Source organism: Apteryx rowi, unplaced genomic scaffold (assembly GCF_003343035.1).
Source record: "Apteryx rowi isolate R43461 unplaced genomic scaffold, aptRow1 scaffold_95, whole genome shotgun sequence".
NCBI classification, from domain to species: Eukaryota; Metazoa; Chordata; class Aves; order Apterygiformes; family Apterygidae; genus Apteryx; species Apteryx rowi.
Window position 1 is genome coordinate 1233171 of NW_020451260.1, and position 19999 is coordinate 1253169.

Here is a 19999-nt window from a genome sequence, read left to right on the forward strand (position 1 = left end):
TGCATGCACTGCAAAGGTAATGGTCAAACATCTCGGAGCCCTGCGGGGAATAAATGTCAGATAACAAACATTTCCACATATGCTACTAAAGCTGATGAGGCTAAAGACAATTTCAAACCTGTGACAAAAGCTCGACAATATTTCCACAGCAATTATCAGGCATTTGTTAATTTGATGTCAAACTGGAAGCAAAGGCAAACAATGTTTGCTGGTGCTTGTAAGGAAAACAACAAGCTACGCTTTTACCACCGCTTCCAAACAGAGTTGCTGAATGCACTTGTTTTGCAATATTTCAGTGTGCTGTTTATCCCTTTATTCCCGATTTTCATGCCTGCAGGAACCCGCTGCGACAACGAGCCGTAACATAATTGCCAGCTGGAGCACAAAGAGCTCCCTCCGACCCCAGCGTCAAGTCATACCTCCAGGACGTGCCAGTTCAATAAAGCCTTTTCATTTGCTCAGATTTTCTTTTTTAAGCACTTAGCAATGATTTTTTTTTCCCAAGCTCCAAGACCTGAAAATTCAGCAGTCCTGGTTGATTTCTGCGGTTCAACCCAAAGTCACTGGGAATCGCATTGTCACTAATAAAACATTGTTATTATTAGTCAGCCGCAGAGAAGACTGTGCCCATGTTCCCTTGAGAAGTCACAGCAGAACATGAGCTTCAGTAAAAAGCCCAGCAAGTATCTTTGCAAACATTAGGTAGCTACTCATGGGGGAAAAAGAGAATCATTTTGAAAATAAAAAAAAGCAGAACAACTTGGTTTTGACGTTTTCCCTTTTGAAAGGTTTCAGCCCAGCTTAAAGGTCTGTGCTCTTCTCAACCACTGCGTAAAACATCTGAAGTGTTTTTTTTCCCAAGGCGTCTCTCACTTATACGTCAGAAATGCCAGTTTGGGTCTTTCCTGGTTTTGCTAGAAAACATTTAGCAAGAGACACCAATGTCCTGACAAGATGACACAGCACAGGTAATCTGTAAGTTGGCATTTTGTTGTTTCTCCGAGCTTTAGCCACCAGAGCCAGACCGTCACCTGGCAAACTGCTGCTGCCTTTAATAAGTTTTTAGTTCATGTGGTGGGTAAGAGAAGCTTCAGGTGAAGAAACCAGAAGACAAAAGGCTAAAAAATAAAAAGGTCAGTAATGTATCATTTAAAAAAAAAAATCCAATGGATTTTTGTAACTCAGRAGAGCCCTGAGTTACAGTTTTTGACTGGTCAGGGCAAGCAGCCCAAGGGGCAAAATAATAGACCTGGAGCTACCGCCTCTTCCTCTGTCAAGATGTTCACTGGAGTCAAATAAGTAAGAACAAAAACTAGAACACAAGAAGAAAAGGCACGATCTGTCCCTATAAAGTCAGAGGTCCCCACCGGCTCCAGTTCAACTGAGGTTTGAAGGAACTTTACAGCCCAGTGAAGGGAAAAAAGAAAAAAAAACCCTCAAAAACATGAAAGTAGAAAATTTTATCTTGTAAATCTACATGGAGTCTTCCAGACAAGACCAACCATGTGTAAGTGCAAGGGGAGCTGGTGGACACTGAACCCCCCTCCACACAGTCGGGTGATTCTCCTTCAGATGCCCAAGGTAGCTCAGAAGAGGGTTTCTTCTGATCTCCTCTGCCTGCTCCAGCCCCATTTCCCCACCACCCCCATGCTCCTTTTTGGACAGAGACGAAGCAGCATGAAGCCCTTTGGCCCCTCTCCGCGTGACCTCCAGAAGTGCCACCTGATTTAGAAACTAAGTTAAATAGGCCTAAATTAAATAGCGTTGCGGATGCTGGAGTTTATAAGCTGTGGCTGACACGCAGTAATAGGTTTGAATGTTTTCAAAGAAAGATCTGCTCTTCCTCAGGGGCACACCGCATATTGCGTAGCTCTATTCATGCATGAACTAAAGTAGCAGAAATAAAAACATTTTCTGCCACAGCTAGTCAGATAAGGATACAACCGCAGCTCTCCAGCTTACCTGCAATTTTTTTTTCTTAAAAGTTAATGGGCATTTTTAGAGATTAGCAAGGACTGAAATCAGGATACTTTAGGGGAAATATGATGCAACAAACTCACTGCTGCCAGAAAATCCAGTGCACTGAAAAGAGCATGTAGTGGACCGGAGCTTGGGAGGCTCATTAGCACTTCCAAAGCATCCCAGGGAAGCTGTCATTCCTGAAAGGGCGGTTAAAAATAGCTCGCTGGACAGACTCTAATGAGCATGAGAGCACAGTAATTCTTCCCTGCAAAAGTTATACAGAAAGCATCAAAGTAACTCCTTCAAAACGGCCTTCGGAGAGATTCAGGGAGATCAAGACAAAACCTCCAGCCCCTTATTTCTCCCTACTTAAAAGCTCACAATGTCTCTTTCCCTGAAGTAAACCTTTCTCCTGCTTTCATAATCCGAGAAGAGAAAGCCAACATTAACCAGACATTGTTTCTTCTTTATTGTTCCACCTCCGCACTTTTCCTGGCAGTAAATGGCTTATACGATGGCTTTCATCTTATACTATGCATAAGAGCTCTTGACACATCCCAAGCAGAAGGATAAATTGTAATTACTAGTAACTGGTACTACATATAAGTACCTTGACTTAAAGGGAACTAGAGTTTAAACTCTACTTCTGCAGGCTAGAGAAGGATATACATGAATATGAATTTCCCCACTGGTATTAGTGGGCAGAACTGGACCCCAGTGAATATTTCTTATACTCATCCCTGAAATCTCTGTACAGCACTGTGAAGCTAGGTAGACAACAGAGAGGGCATTTAGCAGAATAACTTGCACACTGTTATGCTAGTAGGTGGGAAAAGCTTGACCCCAAACCCTCCTGCTAAACAGTGTGTAATCAAACTATCTCGCCCTCCATCGCAGTTCTTACTGAAGAACAGTTATCATATCTAATAACACAAATTCAAATTGCTTTGTAAAGTGAGTATTTAGCTAATTTACTCACTACCTTCCAGGTAACATGACCCAAAAGACATACGGTTCAGCACCCTGGACTGTGGCAGATGCTCCGTGTCCCAGGAGTTTGTAGAGCAGAAACGTTTGGGCCAGCACATGAGCACAGAAAAGCAGGTATTGCCTGCTCCCATGCTACGTTGCTGATGAAAATCAATTAAGTCTGAACAATATTGATTATAATGCAAACCAGAAATCTTTACAGCTTCCTAAGCAGGCTCTTGAGACAGCAAGGTGGAGATCCAAGACCCATGTGACCCAGAAGTAGGACCGCACTTGTCCCACCACAGCTCGGGACATACCTGCTCATCGATCTTCCTTTGAAGCTGGACCACCTTGTTCTCCATGCCAATGTTGAGTTTCTTCAGGTGCTGTGCTGAGCGGGCCTCGATCTTCAGCGCCTTCAGCTGCTGCCGGGCCTTCATGCGCCGGTAGTAGCACTGCAGGATGATGGTGGCCCTCCTGATCCGGAGGAAGCGAGTACGGGCCAGCCAGGTGCGAACATACTTCTGGAGGATGGTTGCTTTGTGCTCTACAAGCATCTATAAAACATGGACAGAGACAGGACAATCAGGAGAGAAAAGTGCCCCCCTAAAGGCACCAGCAGCCTGGTATTGCTGTGACGTGCCACTGTCCTGCACGGTACTCCCACACTTCCCAAAAGCCTTAGCATCAGACATAACTCACATCAGAAGAATTGGGTTTGATTTTTTGAGCACTCTTCCATGCCTGTATTAAGATAAGTTCTGCTGCAGATAAATGCTGCCCTGGTGGGCTTTCTTATCATCTGGACAACCTTCAGACAAAAGCCTGCAGTCTTCTCACTACTGTTTGCATCCAGTTCTCTTGCACGATTGGATTTCTGCAAACTTATACCTTGTTCAATTTTGTGAAGCTTCTGTCACTTTTGCATCATATTTCTCCCTCAAATTTCCAGTAACCTTTTCGGAAGGTGGAAGTCCAATTCCCTTCTCTAAAACTAAAGACTGACGTTTTGGAGAGACAACCAGCATGTTGCTAATAACTTTCCCATGCTGATCCATGCTGTAGTAAATTATGAGGGAAGAAATACCAGGGGAATTTAAAGCCTACAAGCCAGTTTACTGATACTAGCCCGGGCCAGGTTCTATCACAAAAGGCAGCACAATGGTTTCTCCTTACAAATCTTTTGTTTCCCCCAGCGGCTTTGTCTGCACTTGCAAATTTTAATCCAGACTAAAGGGATCGCATAAGCTTACAACACCGTATCTTCAGCCTTGGTAGTCTTACAGATGGAGATAGCTGGGGATGCCCCCAGACTGAGAAGAAACTCTACTGTTTTTCTCAGGGACCTCTTCCAACTGTGCAGCAAAGCCTCCAGTGGGCTCTGGACACACCGGCAGGGACACCTGCAGCCCTGCAGCTGTTGCCAGGCACGGACTTGACCCAACATCCGTACCCAGGTGCTCCAGGATTACACGTTTTCAGGTTCTAGGGGCCTGGCTTGAAGGCAATATCTTGACCTTGTCAAGGTTTTGGGTTGTTTTTAATCTCAGAGAGTTTAAAGGCTAGGACACCTGCCTCCCCTGTGGAGGCTTCCTCTTTAAAAGCCAGATGCTGAAAAAGCAATGGCAGCACAAGCTCCTAATCTCCAGCTCTCGGCTGCTCTGTTTGAGGACAGGGCAGCCTGTTTCACCCTTCCTCTCTCTGGTGGGTCACCAGGTGTCCATGCCACCTCCATCACCTCCAGGAGCAGGTTCTCCCCTCCCTGCTCCTCATGCCTCTGACTCCTGTGACCATCCATCAGGCAAAAAATTTGGTGTCTATCAAAGCAAAACTGAATCTAAACAGCCGACAGAGGACTCCCCAAAGCTATTCCCTCTTTCCTTACATGGACAATCTCTCCCTGTATCATTTATCATCAGCAAACCTTCACTTCCTTGCTTTTAGCCCCTGGGTTAGCACAGAAAGCTAACAGAGAGAATTGATTAAAAAAGGGGTTGTACATCAATAAACGACCTGTTGCTTTCCAAAGCAGACCCTTTCCTGTTGTACTGGTAACTGCACCCGTACCGTGGCTCAGACACAAATTCTGTTTGCCAGGTAAATTTTGTAGAGCGTGGGTAAATGACATTTCCAGATTTCTAAATTGCCCTCTGGCATCTGCATGACTAACTTCGTTTAGCTTCTCCTCGGACGTGCTGCTGCCAAAATCACTGGGGCTTGCACAGCTTTAAATGGCAACGCTTGCAGTCAACGTGCGCACTCCAGAAACACCGGAGGCAGTCGGCTTAGTGAAACATCAAAACATCCATGATTAATACATCAGCCTGCTAGGCCAGGGGAGGTGAATATACAAGCTCTTCTGCTGCAGAGAGGCTCCGCGAGGTCCTACCTTGCGATAAACTCTCCTGACAAACATGCCCCGAGCAAAAGCCTGGATGGTGATGGTGGCGCTGCGGACCCGCTGGAAAGCTCGGCGGATCCTCAGCATTCGGTATTGCTTCTGGAAGACAGTGGCTGCTCGCGTTCTCCGCAGGTGCTCCGCAAGCCTGCAAAGCACGGGAAAAAGGTTAGTAATAAGCCTAAACTCCATCTCCCCTTCTTTTCATCATAGTGTTAAACTGTATGGAGAAAAACCCACAGTAAATAATGCAAGAGATTGTCAACTCTGTCCACGTTGCTCCCATTCGCGGACTCAATTCATGTTCAACTTGTTGTTACACGGCTTAATAAGTACCCATAAAACCTCCCGTTAATTTGATAACTAGCTTGTTTTTCTGAATTTACGATGCATTTATTGCTCTCAGCATGAAGCATTATATAAACATTTGCTCCAGCTTTTTTCATTTTAGGAAAAGCATATCAAAACTAAAAGGACCAGATCGCATTGGCTTATATATTCCCTTCTTGAAAGCTGATGATTTCTCATCATGACTCACTGAAGCGGAGCTTGCTAACGAGGAGGAGGAATGCTCTGCCTCCAAAAAGAGGAGAGGACAGTTTATCCAGGTGACACCTGCTCTGTGAAACCAGCACAAAGAGGTGAACCGAAAAGTCATGTCAGGGAAACACCACAGCAATAAAAAGTCCAAGGAAATGCTATTAATGGGGAGCGTCAGGTAGCAAGATTCCTTCTCCAAGGACGTTTTCCAGCTCCTGAAGTCATAAGCGCTACAGACATCCACCTTGGCCTTCAGTTTTTCCGTGTGCCTGCAGACAGCTCAGCCCACAAGAGGGGTCTCATTTTGAACATCCTYTTTGGCTGCCCAAGCTCAAGGGAGCTCATCCCTTCCTCACTAGGACATTCCCATGACTCATGGGCCCAGGTCTGTAACAACCCAGGTGTGTTATCGAAATACGTAAAGCAATTTTGGTTAGAATCTCTTACATACTTCCAAAATACAATATGATTTACAGGAAACAAAGATGCCTTCTTTGAAGGAACATGGAAGATCTCCACCTTCTGCTGCCCACATTAAGTGACAGAAGTCAGCATTCGGTGAGTGAGGAGCAAAGGACCGGCCATGTCGTGCTGGGCACACTTAACTCAACAGGCAGTGTCTCATGGTGCCCAGGTACGGAGCTAGTTGGGATTACGGAACAGTGTTTCTGAAGGGCAGATGTTAATTGCTTCACTGCCCCCTTCGTGTCCACCCCACGTCTGGCATCAGCAGCCTACCAGAAATCCCAGTGAGCCGTTCAATGCTAGAAAGCTTGAGATTCCAGTACAAGGAGAGTTAATCTCTTTGCTCGATTACTCCGTACTGTAAATAACCCCATTGCCAGGGATTTGGAGTGATTCCTCTCATTATAAAGGATACAGCAAATCAATGCTGAGAACTCTCCTTGGATCCCGCGGAGGCGCAGACCTAGTCTCCGCAGCGGAGCAGCACGGGCCAATTAGTGCAACACTCAGTCACTTATCCAAATGCCGTTTGCCAGAGGTAGCCCCAGAAAAATATTAGTTCTGCGACATACTTTCACCCAAATAGCTCAGAGTACTTTAATCATCTGATTGCAACCTAGCTGGCTGCGTTACTACCCCGGCTCAGCACATAGAAATTAAACTAATTCTGACATGAAATCAGTCTGAGGCAAAGAATTTAGATTATTTGTCCCTGGTAAAGTTGGAGAGAGGGGCCAGGAGTAAGCCCCGACTTCAGCACATAAAATTTCACCATAGTGCGCATGGTACCTACACGCACAAAACGCACCTTGTCTTCGCAGGGGCCGAAATCTCTAAGCAAAAAGGGAGCACCAAACGCACAGCATTTTCATGCTTCTCATACTAAGCACCCAAATTTTTTATTTATTTATTTATTTTTAAGGCCCATGAGACAGACTCAACTGAGAATACGAGTGCCCAGAAGTATTTCACCCCTTGAGTTCCCAACTAGCCCCTCCTTGGAGACCTCCCGAGGACCTACCTGCGAGCCAGGTGCCCACGGGCGTAACGCTGGATTACTATCGCAGCCCCCTTCAGCCTTTGGTACTTCACTCGCTGCAGCCAGCCCCGCACTGTCTTCTGAATCATGATTGTGGCAGCCCTGAACTTATCCGCTCGCAGTTTCTCCAGATATGCCACCTGGCCTGCACGGAAAAAGATCTTGGTACGTCCAAACTGGAACTTGTCTGGATCCTTTTCAAAAGCATAAAGGAAACTATATTTAATTGAGGCAAACATTTTTTTTTTCAGTCTGTGCATGTTGCTCAGCAGATACAAACAACAAAATTTTGAATCAAGTTTACCAGTTCAGTTCACAACCCTTTTCCACGAGCTAACGAAGGTATGATTAGACTCCAAACTACGTCAGCTTCTATATACCCATTTAGGAACATGACACTAGAAATCAGGCTTAAGTTCCACATATTTACACAAATTTTGTATATGTGCTTATTTATAAACCAAAGGAAGTCCAGGGGACTTCAAGAAAAGGTTTCCTTCTAGAAAAGATTAAGATTTACATCTGCAGAGGCACACGTGCACCACAAGCAGCTCCACTGCTGAGGAGGCAATGCTCAGGGCATAGGGAAATGGCCCTTTGCAGCAAGGAACCCAAATGAGTAAATTCCTCAAAATCACATGAGAAAAACAGAGACCAGAAATTAAAACCTGACTGCAGTGCTCTGCACATTTTGGGCTCCTCAGCAGCAAGACAACAAGAAGAAACCTTTGCGTGCACATTCACAATTTAAAAATAGTGCACGTGAGTCTGAGTAGCAAGGAGAAGTGGAAGAGATTTGCTTAAATATATAAGGGAAAAAGGTTCCCATGCAAAGGATGTTTTTTTTCTACATGTAAGTTGCCATTAAAAGTCTCCCGCACATCAAGATGGGGCATTTTGGAAGACGCTCTTGGCTGCCTTGACTCAATCAGCACCTGCATAAGCAGCAGGTGAAGTGGCAGAAGAGAGGGCGACTCAAATCATATCAAAGCCATGAACTTCTGCATTGTAAAAACTGTCGCTAAGGGTTCAGTCCCAGCTCACCTTAATGAGGTCTTCCAACAGGGCCTGGCAGATCTGCTTCTTGTCATTCTTGGAGACGTCTCTCTTCTTCATAAGAACACGGTATCTATTGAAGAAGTCGTGGTAGGACCACCTGAAAGCAAAGCGCACCCGGAATCAGCCTGCACGCTGGGCGTTATTTCCTTACGGCCACCCTCCGCACGGATCGCAGCCCCCTGAAAGGAGCTAGTTCGCTCAAACCTGAACCCCGTCTCAGCCCTCCTTTGGCACCAAACCTATTTATTGGTGCTTCTCTAGTTTGCAATGGAAACACCACCAAAAAGGGCTTATGAGCTTCTCTCCCTATGCAGTGCGCCGGGAGCACCTGCCTCCCAGTTACCAAAACCTCTCGCTCCCAGCAAGACCGCAGCAGTAAAGCTTTGCTTCTCCAAACTCTGACAAATATAGAAATTTGAATCAATTAGCTCACTAATCACCTCGCGTYGAGGTCTGTTGCCGAGACCTTTAAAACAAATGTGAAATTTTTGGACTCTGAAGAGACAAGGCAGCAGCTTGGACRACGCTTTGCTGTCATCAGCGGTCGAGTCTCTAAACAGGCAACACTAATTCAAGGAATTGGAGCCCTCTATGTTACTGCTAGGGACCAGCATCTCCTGCCGCCTCCGCGAGATTTAGAGCCTGCAGACAGCATCCTGGAAACRGCTCAGCATCCGCCAAGTCTCAGCCTTCTCCAAATTAACACGGTGAGTTATGGACCCCTGAGAACCAGACTTGTTAATTGAAACAGCAGGCGTTTCCCCAGCRCTGCCAAATAGCGGCTGTCATCATTTCAAAAAAACCTGCACAACGGGTGTCAAGGAAAAGACGGGAGAAGATTACAGATATCTTGATTTCTGCTCTCATGCAGCGAAGACGTTTGTGAGCCTTGGCCTCGCTCGCGTGACGGCTCTCGCAGCTCATGGAAACGAGGATGCGCTGTGTGAACCTCTGCCGTACAGAAACCTCTCCTCAGCCCAGCAGCCCCACGCGTGTATTTATTTTTGTGCTACTACAACCAATTTTGCCTATTTTTTCCGGTTCAGCAAAATAAAATATACCAGGGATTAGGAGAAGGGGGGGAAAAAAAAGGCAAAACAAATCACAAAAGGGCAGTATCATGCCTGCGATGGGTCCTTATACTGGGCGGTGGGGCTAGGGGAGACGTCACACCATCTCAGTAGCTTCCATCCGCAAGATTGACATCTCTGTAACAGGTCTCATCTCTAACGAAACTCTCTGCAAGCTGGGAGCCTGGCAAGACAGACGTACCAGAAATATTTCTCAAGATATGCGATGAGTACAGTTTCACCTCAGTCCAAAAAACGCAGCGAGGGAGGAAAGCCAGTCTGATTAAAAGCAATACGCTAACTAAAAGAATGCAGTAGAAGGGAAAGGTTCACAAAGAGAAGGAAGGGAGAAAAAGCAAAGGCACCGGGCTGCTAAGGACTGGGAAGTGCCACACAACTCCTGTATGGACACACCGCRCCCTAAACTCTATTTGCAAAGAGTACAGGAATGGCAAAAACTAGGAGGAGTCCTTAGCGTTGTATCTAAAATGAAAGCTAAGACAGAGCGCTACCGGAGACAGCAAAAGTACTGAATTACCGCTAGCTAGAGAATAGTAACTAAAAAAAGATACCYGCTGCGAAGAGCCGTGTCTGGGGTGAGGGAGAGCACAACTAAACCCAACGATTATGCAAGGCTACGAGCTCATGTCACGYAGCGCTTAGGCCAAAATCGCGTTCTCTTCTCTTCCTAATCGCCGTTCTTTTACGAGCACATTTCCAATTTTTGTGCCTGAACTTGGTCCTTTGCCTTTGGGCACATACAAGCACGTCGGATGCTTACCAAGATCCAATTAAAGCCGATAGGAGAAGCAGAGCACGCAGTTCCCAAGGCGCAAAGCCAAACACACGATGCTGGAGACATCCCGCCTGTCTCAGATGTTACGCGAGCCAGATCTGTGGCAGAGCTCGGGGGAAAGAGAGAAGGAGGAGGGAGGTTTCCCATTAAGCTGCCAGAGCCAGTTTAGGGGCTGGTAATATTAAACGCTATTAAGAGGAAAAAGTCATCTGGCAGGTGCTGCTCGGGCTCCTCYGGCAAAGAGCAGATGGCGAAGAGGCAGCACACCCAACTGAAGGAACGCATCCAAGTTGGGSAGAGAGCAATAAAATCCATCCCTCCTCCTGCACCCAAGCAGAGACGGTGCAGATKTCGCGGACGCTTTCAAACGGGATGGGCAAGAGAAACCACACCGCGGGCCAACACTACTGGAGCGGTGCTAAGGGAGAAGATGAGGGGTCGGAAAGCAGGAGGCCATTCGTGCAAGGGACTCACCGGGGCACAAGCCCGCTGGCCCCGGGGAGCACGGGATGCTCCTTGGCCAGGATACTTGCCGGCCCAGGTAAAGATGGCTGCGTTAAGGCAAGGGAAGCCGTGGCGCTCCGTAGCCGCTGTTACAGGATCTCCCCAGAGAAAGGAGCGATTAAAGCATTTAGGTTTAATGTAATGTGCCTGCTTAAGCCACTTAAGGTTTAAGGCAATATCAAATTACCTTGCAACTACATGCTTGGAGAGACACAGACATGATCTCCCAGCCCTACACGAGAGATCCCTCTTGGGCAGAAATACTGAAGCTTAATGCTTGGGGCACACACTTTTTTTTTTTTTTTTTTTAGATTTGATATCAGCATCTTCAGTAGAGTAAAGGAAAAAAGAGGAAGCATCCTTCTCTCCTGCCAGGTACTTGCAGACGATGAGGGATGCACCAYGCTGCGCCAGGTCAGGAGTTGGGAGGGGAGAGTTATGCCTCCCTGGGACTTGCTGGGAGCTATTAAAATCGTCCCTGCTGGGTATTAAAGGTGGCCTCCCTCCTCAACCAGCTCCACAACCATCACAACACACGGCAAGGGCACACCTCATGGCTAGGAACTGGAAAACCACCACAGACCACTAACTAAATACAGTTTTGACCTCCTTAGCTTCCACTATCAAGTTATAAGATCCAGACAGGAGATACAGGAGAAGAAACGTTACTGGAACGATCTTTGTACCYGCACAGCTGAGAAAGAGGAAGAGGAAGGAACAAAGAACGGAAGAACCGATACTGCTCAAAAATTCCCAAGAAAATAACCTCAGGGCTGAGATCAAGCACAAGCAACCTCAGACACCACAGTTTTGCTTTGAAGATGCTAGCACAGGCCACTAAAGGAAAGAGGCAATAAAAGGAATGGAGCAACAYAGGAAAATAAATAATGCTGGTGAAAAAGCTCATTGGGCTGGAGAAGCAAGGAAGATGGTTGCTGTTTTGGCCAGGAGCAGGAGACCTGGTCAACAGGTCCAGCAATTTCTTTGTCACCTAAAAGGGACTAACYAGAGGGAAGACTTCCTAACGAAGTCTTGAAGAGCACGTCTCCGAGCAGGCAGCGTTTGCCCAAAATACCTCCGACCAATTGTTTTATCGCCATTCCACCAGCACTGTTCCAGCGGCTCCAAACAGAAGAGGCGAAAGGAGGAGGATAATAAGAGTTGTAAGCTTTTACGACTTAGCTATAAAGCGGTTTCTTTCGGTGGCCCAAAAATCAGTGCCTTCACAGTCTAACTCCCCCGGGAATGCCAATAAACGGCACGCCAGCCCGGAAGGACCGCAGCACCCCGACCATCCTGTTACCTCTGCTGAGCACAGCTTGTGCGGGTGCAGAAGCCAAAATTWAAAAAAAAAAWYMWWAWWAAAWWWWAAAAAAAAAGAAATCATTCCCAGGCCATGTGACACCACTCAGTGAAAGGATCGATATTTTAAGCGGTCTGGGAGGTGGGAGGCATCGATCCTTCTGCAGGAGTCGGAGTCCCTTYGGGGGCGTGCAGATTGAACAGCGGAGCCGAGATTCGCTATGAAATTGTTTTAGAAACTGCAGCCCAGGGAGGAAAATTTCTCTTGCTTTGTTTACTGCAGAACAGATTTGCCTTTCAGTTAGCTCTAAAACATTCAGACTGGCATCGCTTGAAATTATCTGGAACGTATTCAAAGAGCAGAACGTGGGGGGGAAAAAACGCTATTAATAAATTAACTTTTTTTTGTGGGAGGTGGGGGGAGTGGACAAACAGAGCTACCGGCAGCCAAACTAGTTTATAGATTGTGTTTGCCAGAAAAGGCTGCGGAGATTGCTAAGCCCACATTGTGAAAAGCGACTTTATGCACAAGGATGCCCATGAAACGTTCCAATTACGCATGTTTAACGTTTATAGAGGTTAGCAGCTGGGACTTCCCACTGAACCGAGATAAAGATGCAGCGCCTGAGAGCCAGCTCCAAGCAGCAGAGGCACAGGGTGGAAAACAAGAAATTCCCCTTATCCGAAAAAAGTTTCCATGGGGTCAAGCGCTGGAAAAGGGACAGGTCACCCGGCAGGAGACCACGGGGACCTGAGCGCTGACAGGTATATTGAGCACGAGCATGAAGAGCAAGGCACGGTTTTGATAAAATTCTGGTGGAAACCATGTTTCAGAGCGTTTTGTTATTTATGGAGCTCTGTATCAATTTATTCTCTATAGACAAATCTTTATGTAACCAGTTTCTCTAAAGAAGATGAATGGTTCATACCAGAGAGACATGTCCCAGGCTTTACCCACAGAAGCTGATGATAGATACACTATCTGTATCGCTAGGACAGTCCATTCATCACATTCATTTACGTACACACTAACAAATACGTTTAACTACTCCGTGGCGTTTCAAACCAAACAATACATTTTCAATTTACTTGAGACAGTTGCCAAACACCGTATTCTACAAAAATGATAAAATAAGCTTGGCCATACCCAAAGCAGGGATCGCGAAGCTTCATCTTTCAGTGGAAGTGTATTATGTCTTTCAGATGGGTTGAAGAACAGTAAAAATTGTATTAAAACTTTTTTTTTTTTTAAAGGAACTAGGTAAAAAATTATCGGAACCTCAAAACATTCAGTTCTTTAACCACAAAGTAATCGTGATTGAGAAGTGCAAAGGCACCTAAGACCCTGAGGCACATCGCGCTCAGAAGTTACACTCGCAACAATATGCGGGGAAATATTCCAATGTACATGCTACAGGATGAAAACTCCCATTTTCTCCCGTTTCTGTTAATACAACTTCTGAGATGAAACATTTCGAAAATTCTCCCTTGATCTAAAGTAAAATCGTTTACATCCAAGTGAAACAAACCTCACAAAGATTTCAAGATTCATACAATAATTTTAAGCAGTCTGAATTCATAACCTTCACCCAGGGTTAACGTTTCAAGCGATGACCCTTTTTTTCCGGGTGATCTTTAATCGACTGCTACAAACCGACTTGCATCGATATAAAAGGGAATACACGGGAATAATCAATGCTCACCGAGATTTTGTGCTGCGACGAAAATCAAGAACACAACCTCAYGCACGTAAAACCCCGAAAGAACTAAAACACCTATTGCATTTCCCACAGAATAAGACTCTGTGGAAGTAGCTCTTGCCAAATTAGTTTATAAAGCCAACTCAAATACACAGATTATTCACCGTCTTTTAACGGTGTTGTGCAAAGCCTAGCTCTTGTTTTCAAGGCTGCAATTCCACGATCAAGGACAGGAAAGAAGTAGCAGCATCCAAAGCAAACATCTCTTTCCATGCCAAGGTGCTGCTGTACACCGTTATCTTCTGGAAACGATAAAACAAACAGAGAACCTGTCCCTGAAGCATCCCAAACACTGCGCTGGAGAAGGTCACTTGGAGGAAGACTGAAAACTGAACAGCTATTTGCATCCTTTTTTTTTCTCCCCTGGAGAGAGAAGGAGAGCTGACAAGCTGCAGCGATGGAAGGGTTTTGTATTGCTCGTGTCCTGGGAGAGGCTCTCGTCACCGAAAGCATCCAGGTAGACCACAGGGCAGGTCACTTCTGCCTTTGGGTTTTTCCTGGAGAGAGCGGTCCCTGCACCAGTAGAGCATTTCCCATAAACACACCCTGACCGGCCTCCAGGGGCTGCAGYATTTTCCCCCCTCCCCAGTTATTAACTGCACACGGATTTTAGCACCATAAGGTCCCAAATTGGGTGGGCAGAGATGGAGCAAGGGTATCAGCTGACTGCACGGTGGCGGTTTTACGCAGGGTTAACCGCGGCGGAGCGGATCCGTCAGCGCACTCGACGGATCCGCCGGAGAGGAGGGTAACTGGCGAGGCAGCCCGCTCCTCCCCAAAACCAGGGACGGGCGGTTTGCCCGGTGTCCAGCATCGCCGCTAGCTGGCTCCGAACCGAGTGCATTTATAACCCCTCTGCTCCCCGCAGAAAGGCTGACCGGAACACAAAACTGCTTGGCAGAAAAGCAGAGTTGATGCATTTTCAGAATTATTTGCCCTTGTCATCTCCAGGCTTTATTTATAGTTTATGTTTGGGGATTTATTAGGCCCTAAAATCTCTGCTGCGTTTTTTTTTTTTCTAAATCACAATCAGCAAGAGGCACAGCACCCGTAACCTTTCCTTTTTACGATGCAAGAGCTTCAAGTCAAATCTGCTTCAGATGTGCTGAGTGGAAGCCTGCAACAGTGATTTACAACCCTGGTTTTCTTTCTCTGTGAGCACAATAAAATATTTTGGGGCTGAAATTCCTATTGCGGCAGGTGTCTGAAGCCAGGAAAAAGGAAAGAAAGATGTACAGGCCCATGCGAGTGCAAGGAGCTGCTGCTTGCTCTCCACCTCCGTATGGGATCGAAGCCAGACTCCCTGATCGGCCGCACACCGGCATTTCCAGCAATTTTATAGTTTACCACATGAAAGCACCAGTGGGAACACTGGACAAAACCCCAGGCCCTCTCCGGCGGCCCGACATTGCAGCTCGATAATGCAGCTCTTAGAATTGGGGATCCTCAGGAGCTAATGGGGGGTTTGTAAAATAAAAAATAAAAATAAATAATTAAAAAAGGGGAAATCTATCCTATAAGCCAACCTAATTCAACCTTGTTCCTCCGAACACTGGTGTTTTCTTCTCCTCCTCCTCCCTCCCTCCTTACAATACATCAGCAGCAGAACACAGTGCCGAAGTCAGGTACGGTACCTGGAGGGGAAGCCAGCTGCACTGATGCGGATGGTCTCCAGCACGCCACAAGCTCTGAGCTGCTGGACCGCTCTCTTCGGATCAAACCTGCAATTATAGTTAGGATACAGATGAACACAGTGAAAAGAAACCCTCATCGGCATCACTCTAAAGCATCCGCYGGAAGGTTGACATCGGCACCCTTTGTGGCACGTCTCGTTTTGCCCCTGCGGACACACACAGCACCTTAGGCAATTCAGTCCTTCATATCCATCAGGACACAACTGCAAGAAAGAAAAGGACTACTGCCCGAACCAGCTGGACAGTGACCCTTTGGGGGATGTGAATTAGCATCCGATTTGCAGAAATAAGGCTCTGCTGTCATCATTAGCACAGGGGCTGAAGAAAACCAGGTATCAGTGGATAGCTTGTGTCCATACCTATTCCCTCAGGACAACCGTGCACTTAACCCCACACCCCCATTTGGGAGCAGGCTGCAGAGATGTCACACGTTTTCCTTTCCATGTCACAAGATGGATGCGCTTTTCAAGCGAAATGGTCCTTGCTATCACCCTACCATCAATGCCAAGTGGTACTCTTGGGACAAGACAGCAATCTCCTGCAATCAGTCTCCATGGCCATAAGATGCCCTGCTGTGTAAAGCAATGCAATTAAGATAAAGAAGGGAATGGGTGACTCCATCACAAGCTGCCTAGAAATAACAGCAACGCTCTTCTGCAGACAGGAAAGCTTTCATCCCAGAAGATCCCTGGGCAATCCACGTTGTGCACCACGAGATCTTTCTGCCATGCAGCCACCCCTGTTGCAAAGCCACCAAGGCTGATATCCCCTCAAAATCATACAAAACTAGATTTTGCACCAAGATGCGAAGTAAGAGTCAGAGTAATGCAGGCTGCAAAGGACCTCGGGAGGTCCCCAGCCCACCCTCCTGCTTCAAGCAGGAGCAGCTATGGGGTCGCACCAGCTTGCTCAGAGCTTTTCCCAGACAGGTCTTGAAAACCTCCGAGGATGGAGACAGCACAACCTCCCTGGACAACCGCCCCACTGCTAGACTGTCCCCACAGGGAAAAATTTTTCCTCATCTCCAGGCTGAACCTCTCTTTTCAATTTGTGCCTTATGTCTTCTGTCCTCCCACTGTGCACCACTGGGAAGAGCTTGGTTCATCTTCTTGGTACTCCCCTTACAGATACTAGAAGACTGCTACTAGGTTCCCCTTAAGCCTTCTCCTCTCTAGGCTAAATGTCTCATCTTAGCAGGGAAAAAAAAAAAAAAAAAAAGTAATGTTCTCATGAGCTGAAAAATGTTAAGCTTCAGGGAAAAAAAAAAAATCCATGTTTTTTCACTGAACAATGAAGATATAGCACCAAGCGTTCTGCATGTTACAAGACACCACTTTGATGCTAACGCAGTGTGGTGTCACTGATGTCCCGTTTCTCTAATTCCTCCTGGCACTCCAAGCAGAAACGCCTCTGAAATGCGGACTCTTTTACAGCTGTGCCAGTGTTCGCCAGCTTTGTACAGACATCAGTTTTAAATATAAGAAAATAGGCTCAACTGAAATCATAAATCAAGAYTGCCCTGGCAAAACAGGAATGCAACATCTCTGCTCGGAGCCAGGACACCCTCCTGCCATTTCCAGCACATGGTGAGACCTGCAGCGATGCCGTACGCAGACCAACACCTGCACACTGGCCCTTCAGAACAACCCTTGTGTCTATTTGGGTTTGCCCTTGGTTTCCAAAATCCTGGGCTTGGACACCTATGACATTGGCCAGATGGGGAGCATCACATCAGACTGAGTCGCCACGCACAAGCAGAATCCTCTTCCCGATTTTTATGGTCTCAGAAGTACAAATATTTTCATTTTAATAGTTACTGCACCTCGACTACCAGGAACATATATGTTTATAAAATATGTTTATAAAAGGATATGAATTGTATCCTGAGCATCGCATGAAATGCTGAATTGCAAAGTTAAAGGCAAAAAGAGTTAGGAAGGACGGGCTGAAAGCTGAGCCCTTGGCAACCCCTTGACAAGCTGCAACCATTTAACCCTGCATCTACCTCACTTCCACTACAGCTGGTTAGAAAACACCTCTGCGCTTCATCTAAAGAAAACAATCAAAAAGTGGACTCCTGTAGTTTCATTTAAATGGCCAACCTCAGCCGTTAGCAACAAGAGATCCTGACCTCGGGCATCTCCAGTGCCTGCAAAACCTTATGTAAAACAGACACAACAGAGCATGGAAACTGTCATCCCAGGACAGACAGCTAACGGGGTCCTGTCCTGAGTCGTTAACAAAAATCTAATGAATGAGTTAAACRTAAGCCAGTTCCCCAGTGTTTTCTAACCGCTCTGGGCTGTTTGCTTTGAGAGGCAGGGGCAAGGAGCCAAGCCGGAGAAGTCTCCTGGTGGCAAAGAGAGCACAGCACCAAACAGGGTGGACCTATCTACAGGTGCTGCGTCCTCCTCTGCAGGACGCAGCCGGACCTGTCCCTGAACCCCGCGGTGGTATCGTGCTCAGAGGGGGGTATTCAGGCCACGTTGGATCAGGGYGAGGGAAATGCCTCCCCGATTACGGGTTATGGCTATAACCCGGCCTTCTTATATGCCACCACCTGCAGTTTTGCCATGGCCTTCAGAGTAGATCACAGCGAGACAGACGAGGTCCCTCCTTACCAAAGGCCAAACTTCTCTGAAGTTAGAGGGAACAAGATCAGGCACAAACACATTACTTAAGAGGTCGAACAAGGCCAACAGCTATTTGCTCACCATGCTCACAGCTTTCGATACACCTCCCAGCTACAGAGRAAGACCCAGACCACCTTTTTGCTCCAGCTGTTCACTCACCTGGAAATCTGCCTCAGGTTGACGAAAGTCATGTTTTTATTTTTTCCAYATTCACATTGGAAGCATCARGACATTTTTTGTTCTTTTTACAAGCAATTTTGCAAGCACGCTGCTTATCTACACCTTTTCATTTCTTTCTCTGCTACTTTTCACAGTTTAGTACTCTAACTATTTATATCAAGGTGATTCTAAGATGAAATTGCATGAAAGACCCTACTATTGCAAAGCAAGGATGTACTACAGCATGCTCAATATAAGCAATGTTTATCTCTCAATATTAGCAGAGTACATCTACAAATTACTAGGATATGCATTAGTTTTTAGTCCAATGACACAAAGAACGCCTAACGAAACCCAAGAGAAGCAACTCCAGCAAGCTTTTGGGACCTGCCAGGATGGAACGGCATTAGGAGAGGGGCATCTCTTTAGGAAAAGCCCAAAGGGCTCTCTGCTGCTACACAGCTAAACACATTATCTGCAAGCCTACTTACTTGAACGGGAGCTTCTCGTCATTTGGCTTGATGCAGCGTACGTAGTGCGGGGTGGTGGCGTTCAGTGTCTCCATAAGCAAATGAAGGGAGTTCCTGAACTGTGAGACAAAACCATGAATTTTTAGGAGGGATGAACATGCTCTAGGGTGCAATCCATACCAGCCCCTAGCTATAACATGATATAAACCTCCCCATGAGCCCAGCATGTACAGCAGCGATTCAGACAAGACACTGGTGGGCTCAGGACTTCCAGCTCAATGACGCAGAACAGAGACAAATGTTGCAGCACTCTACCCTCCAGTGAATACCAAAAMCAACATCTTCTTCCAACTTTGTTAGGCAGAAGTGCAAAGTACTGCTGGCCTGCAGACACCAAGGTGGCACTCTTGGCCGAGAAGCAGAATCACCAAGGGACCTCAGGAGGTCCCCAGCCCACCCGCCTGCTCCAAGCAGGAGCAGCTATGGGGTTGCACCAGCTTGCTCAGGGCTTGATCCAGTTGGGTCTTGAAAACMTCTAAGGATGGAGACTGCACAACCTCCCTGGACAACTGCTCCACTGCCAGACTGCCCTCATGGGGGAAAATCTGCTCTTTTTCTTCAGTCAGAACCTCCCTCATTTCAATTTCAGACCACTATAATGCCTTGCGATACAATCTAATAAACCTTACAGTGGCCCCGGCCTGGCTTATGCCACGTCTCCGTTCTTCCAGTCAAGGCTACTTTCCAACAGACTGCTAGAAGGTGTCTAAAATGCAGYCAGACTGATCCCATCCTACAACTTGGGTCACAGGAATGTCTCTTTAGTTCACACAATAGCTTTTTATTCATCTCTGCTTCCAGCTGACGAGAGAAGGGAGGCGAGATATCTTCAACTGCGAAAATGGGGTGTCTAGATTCAGCTTTCCCACGCCTCTCATCCCATGTCGAGCCAAATACTCTCTATCTACCTTTTTTCCTCCTTTTAAGCTTGTCCCCTATCGGTCACATTGTCTGTGAGTCAAATCATAGGAGACACAGGAGGATGCAGTAAGTTTAAACTACACAGCTGTGCATTAAGCTTTGGGAGAGCTTTTGGTTTCCATGCCAAGGCTCTTGCACAGGCCATGGTCACCTCCTATCTCACTGCTCTTGCTCGGATCGAGCCGGAGTAGAGCA

General features: G+C 46.6%; 1 protein-coding gene across 1 annotated transcript in view; it reads right to left on the bottom strand.

Moving 5' to 3' along the window:
• Positions 1 to 19999, bottom strand: part of MYO5B (myosin VB) — a 96413-nt gene that overhangs the window by 38155 nt on the left and 38259 nt on the right. Inside the window, exons 15-20 of the mRNA XM_026092247.1 lie at positions 18845 to 18942; positions 15502 to 15588; positions 8421 to 8532; positions 7359 to 7570; positions 5324 to 5480; positions 3252 to 3491 (exon numbers count right to left, since the gene is read on the bottom strand). Of these exons, the coding sequence (XP_025948032.1) occupies positions 3252 to 3491; positions 5324 to 5480; positions 7359 to 7570; positions 8421 to 8532; positions 15502 to 15588; positions 18845 to 18942 (906 nt within the window). The remainder of the gene's footprint in view (positions 1 to 3251; positions 3492 to 5323; positions 5481 to 7358; positions 7571 to 8420; positions 8533 to 15501; positions 15589 to 18844; positions 18943 to 19999) is intronic.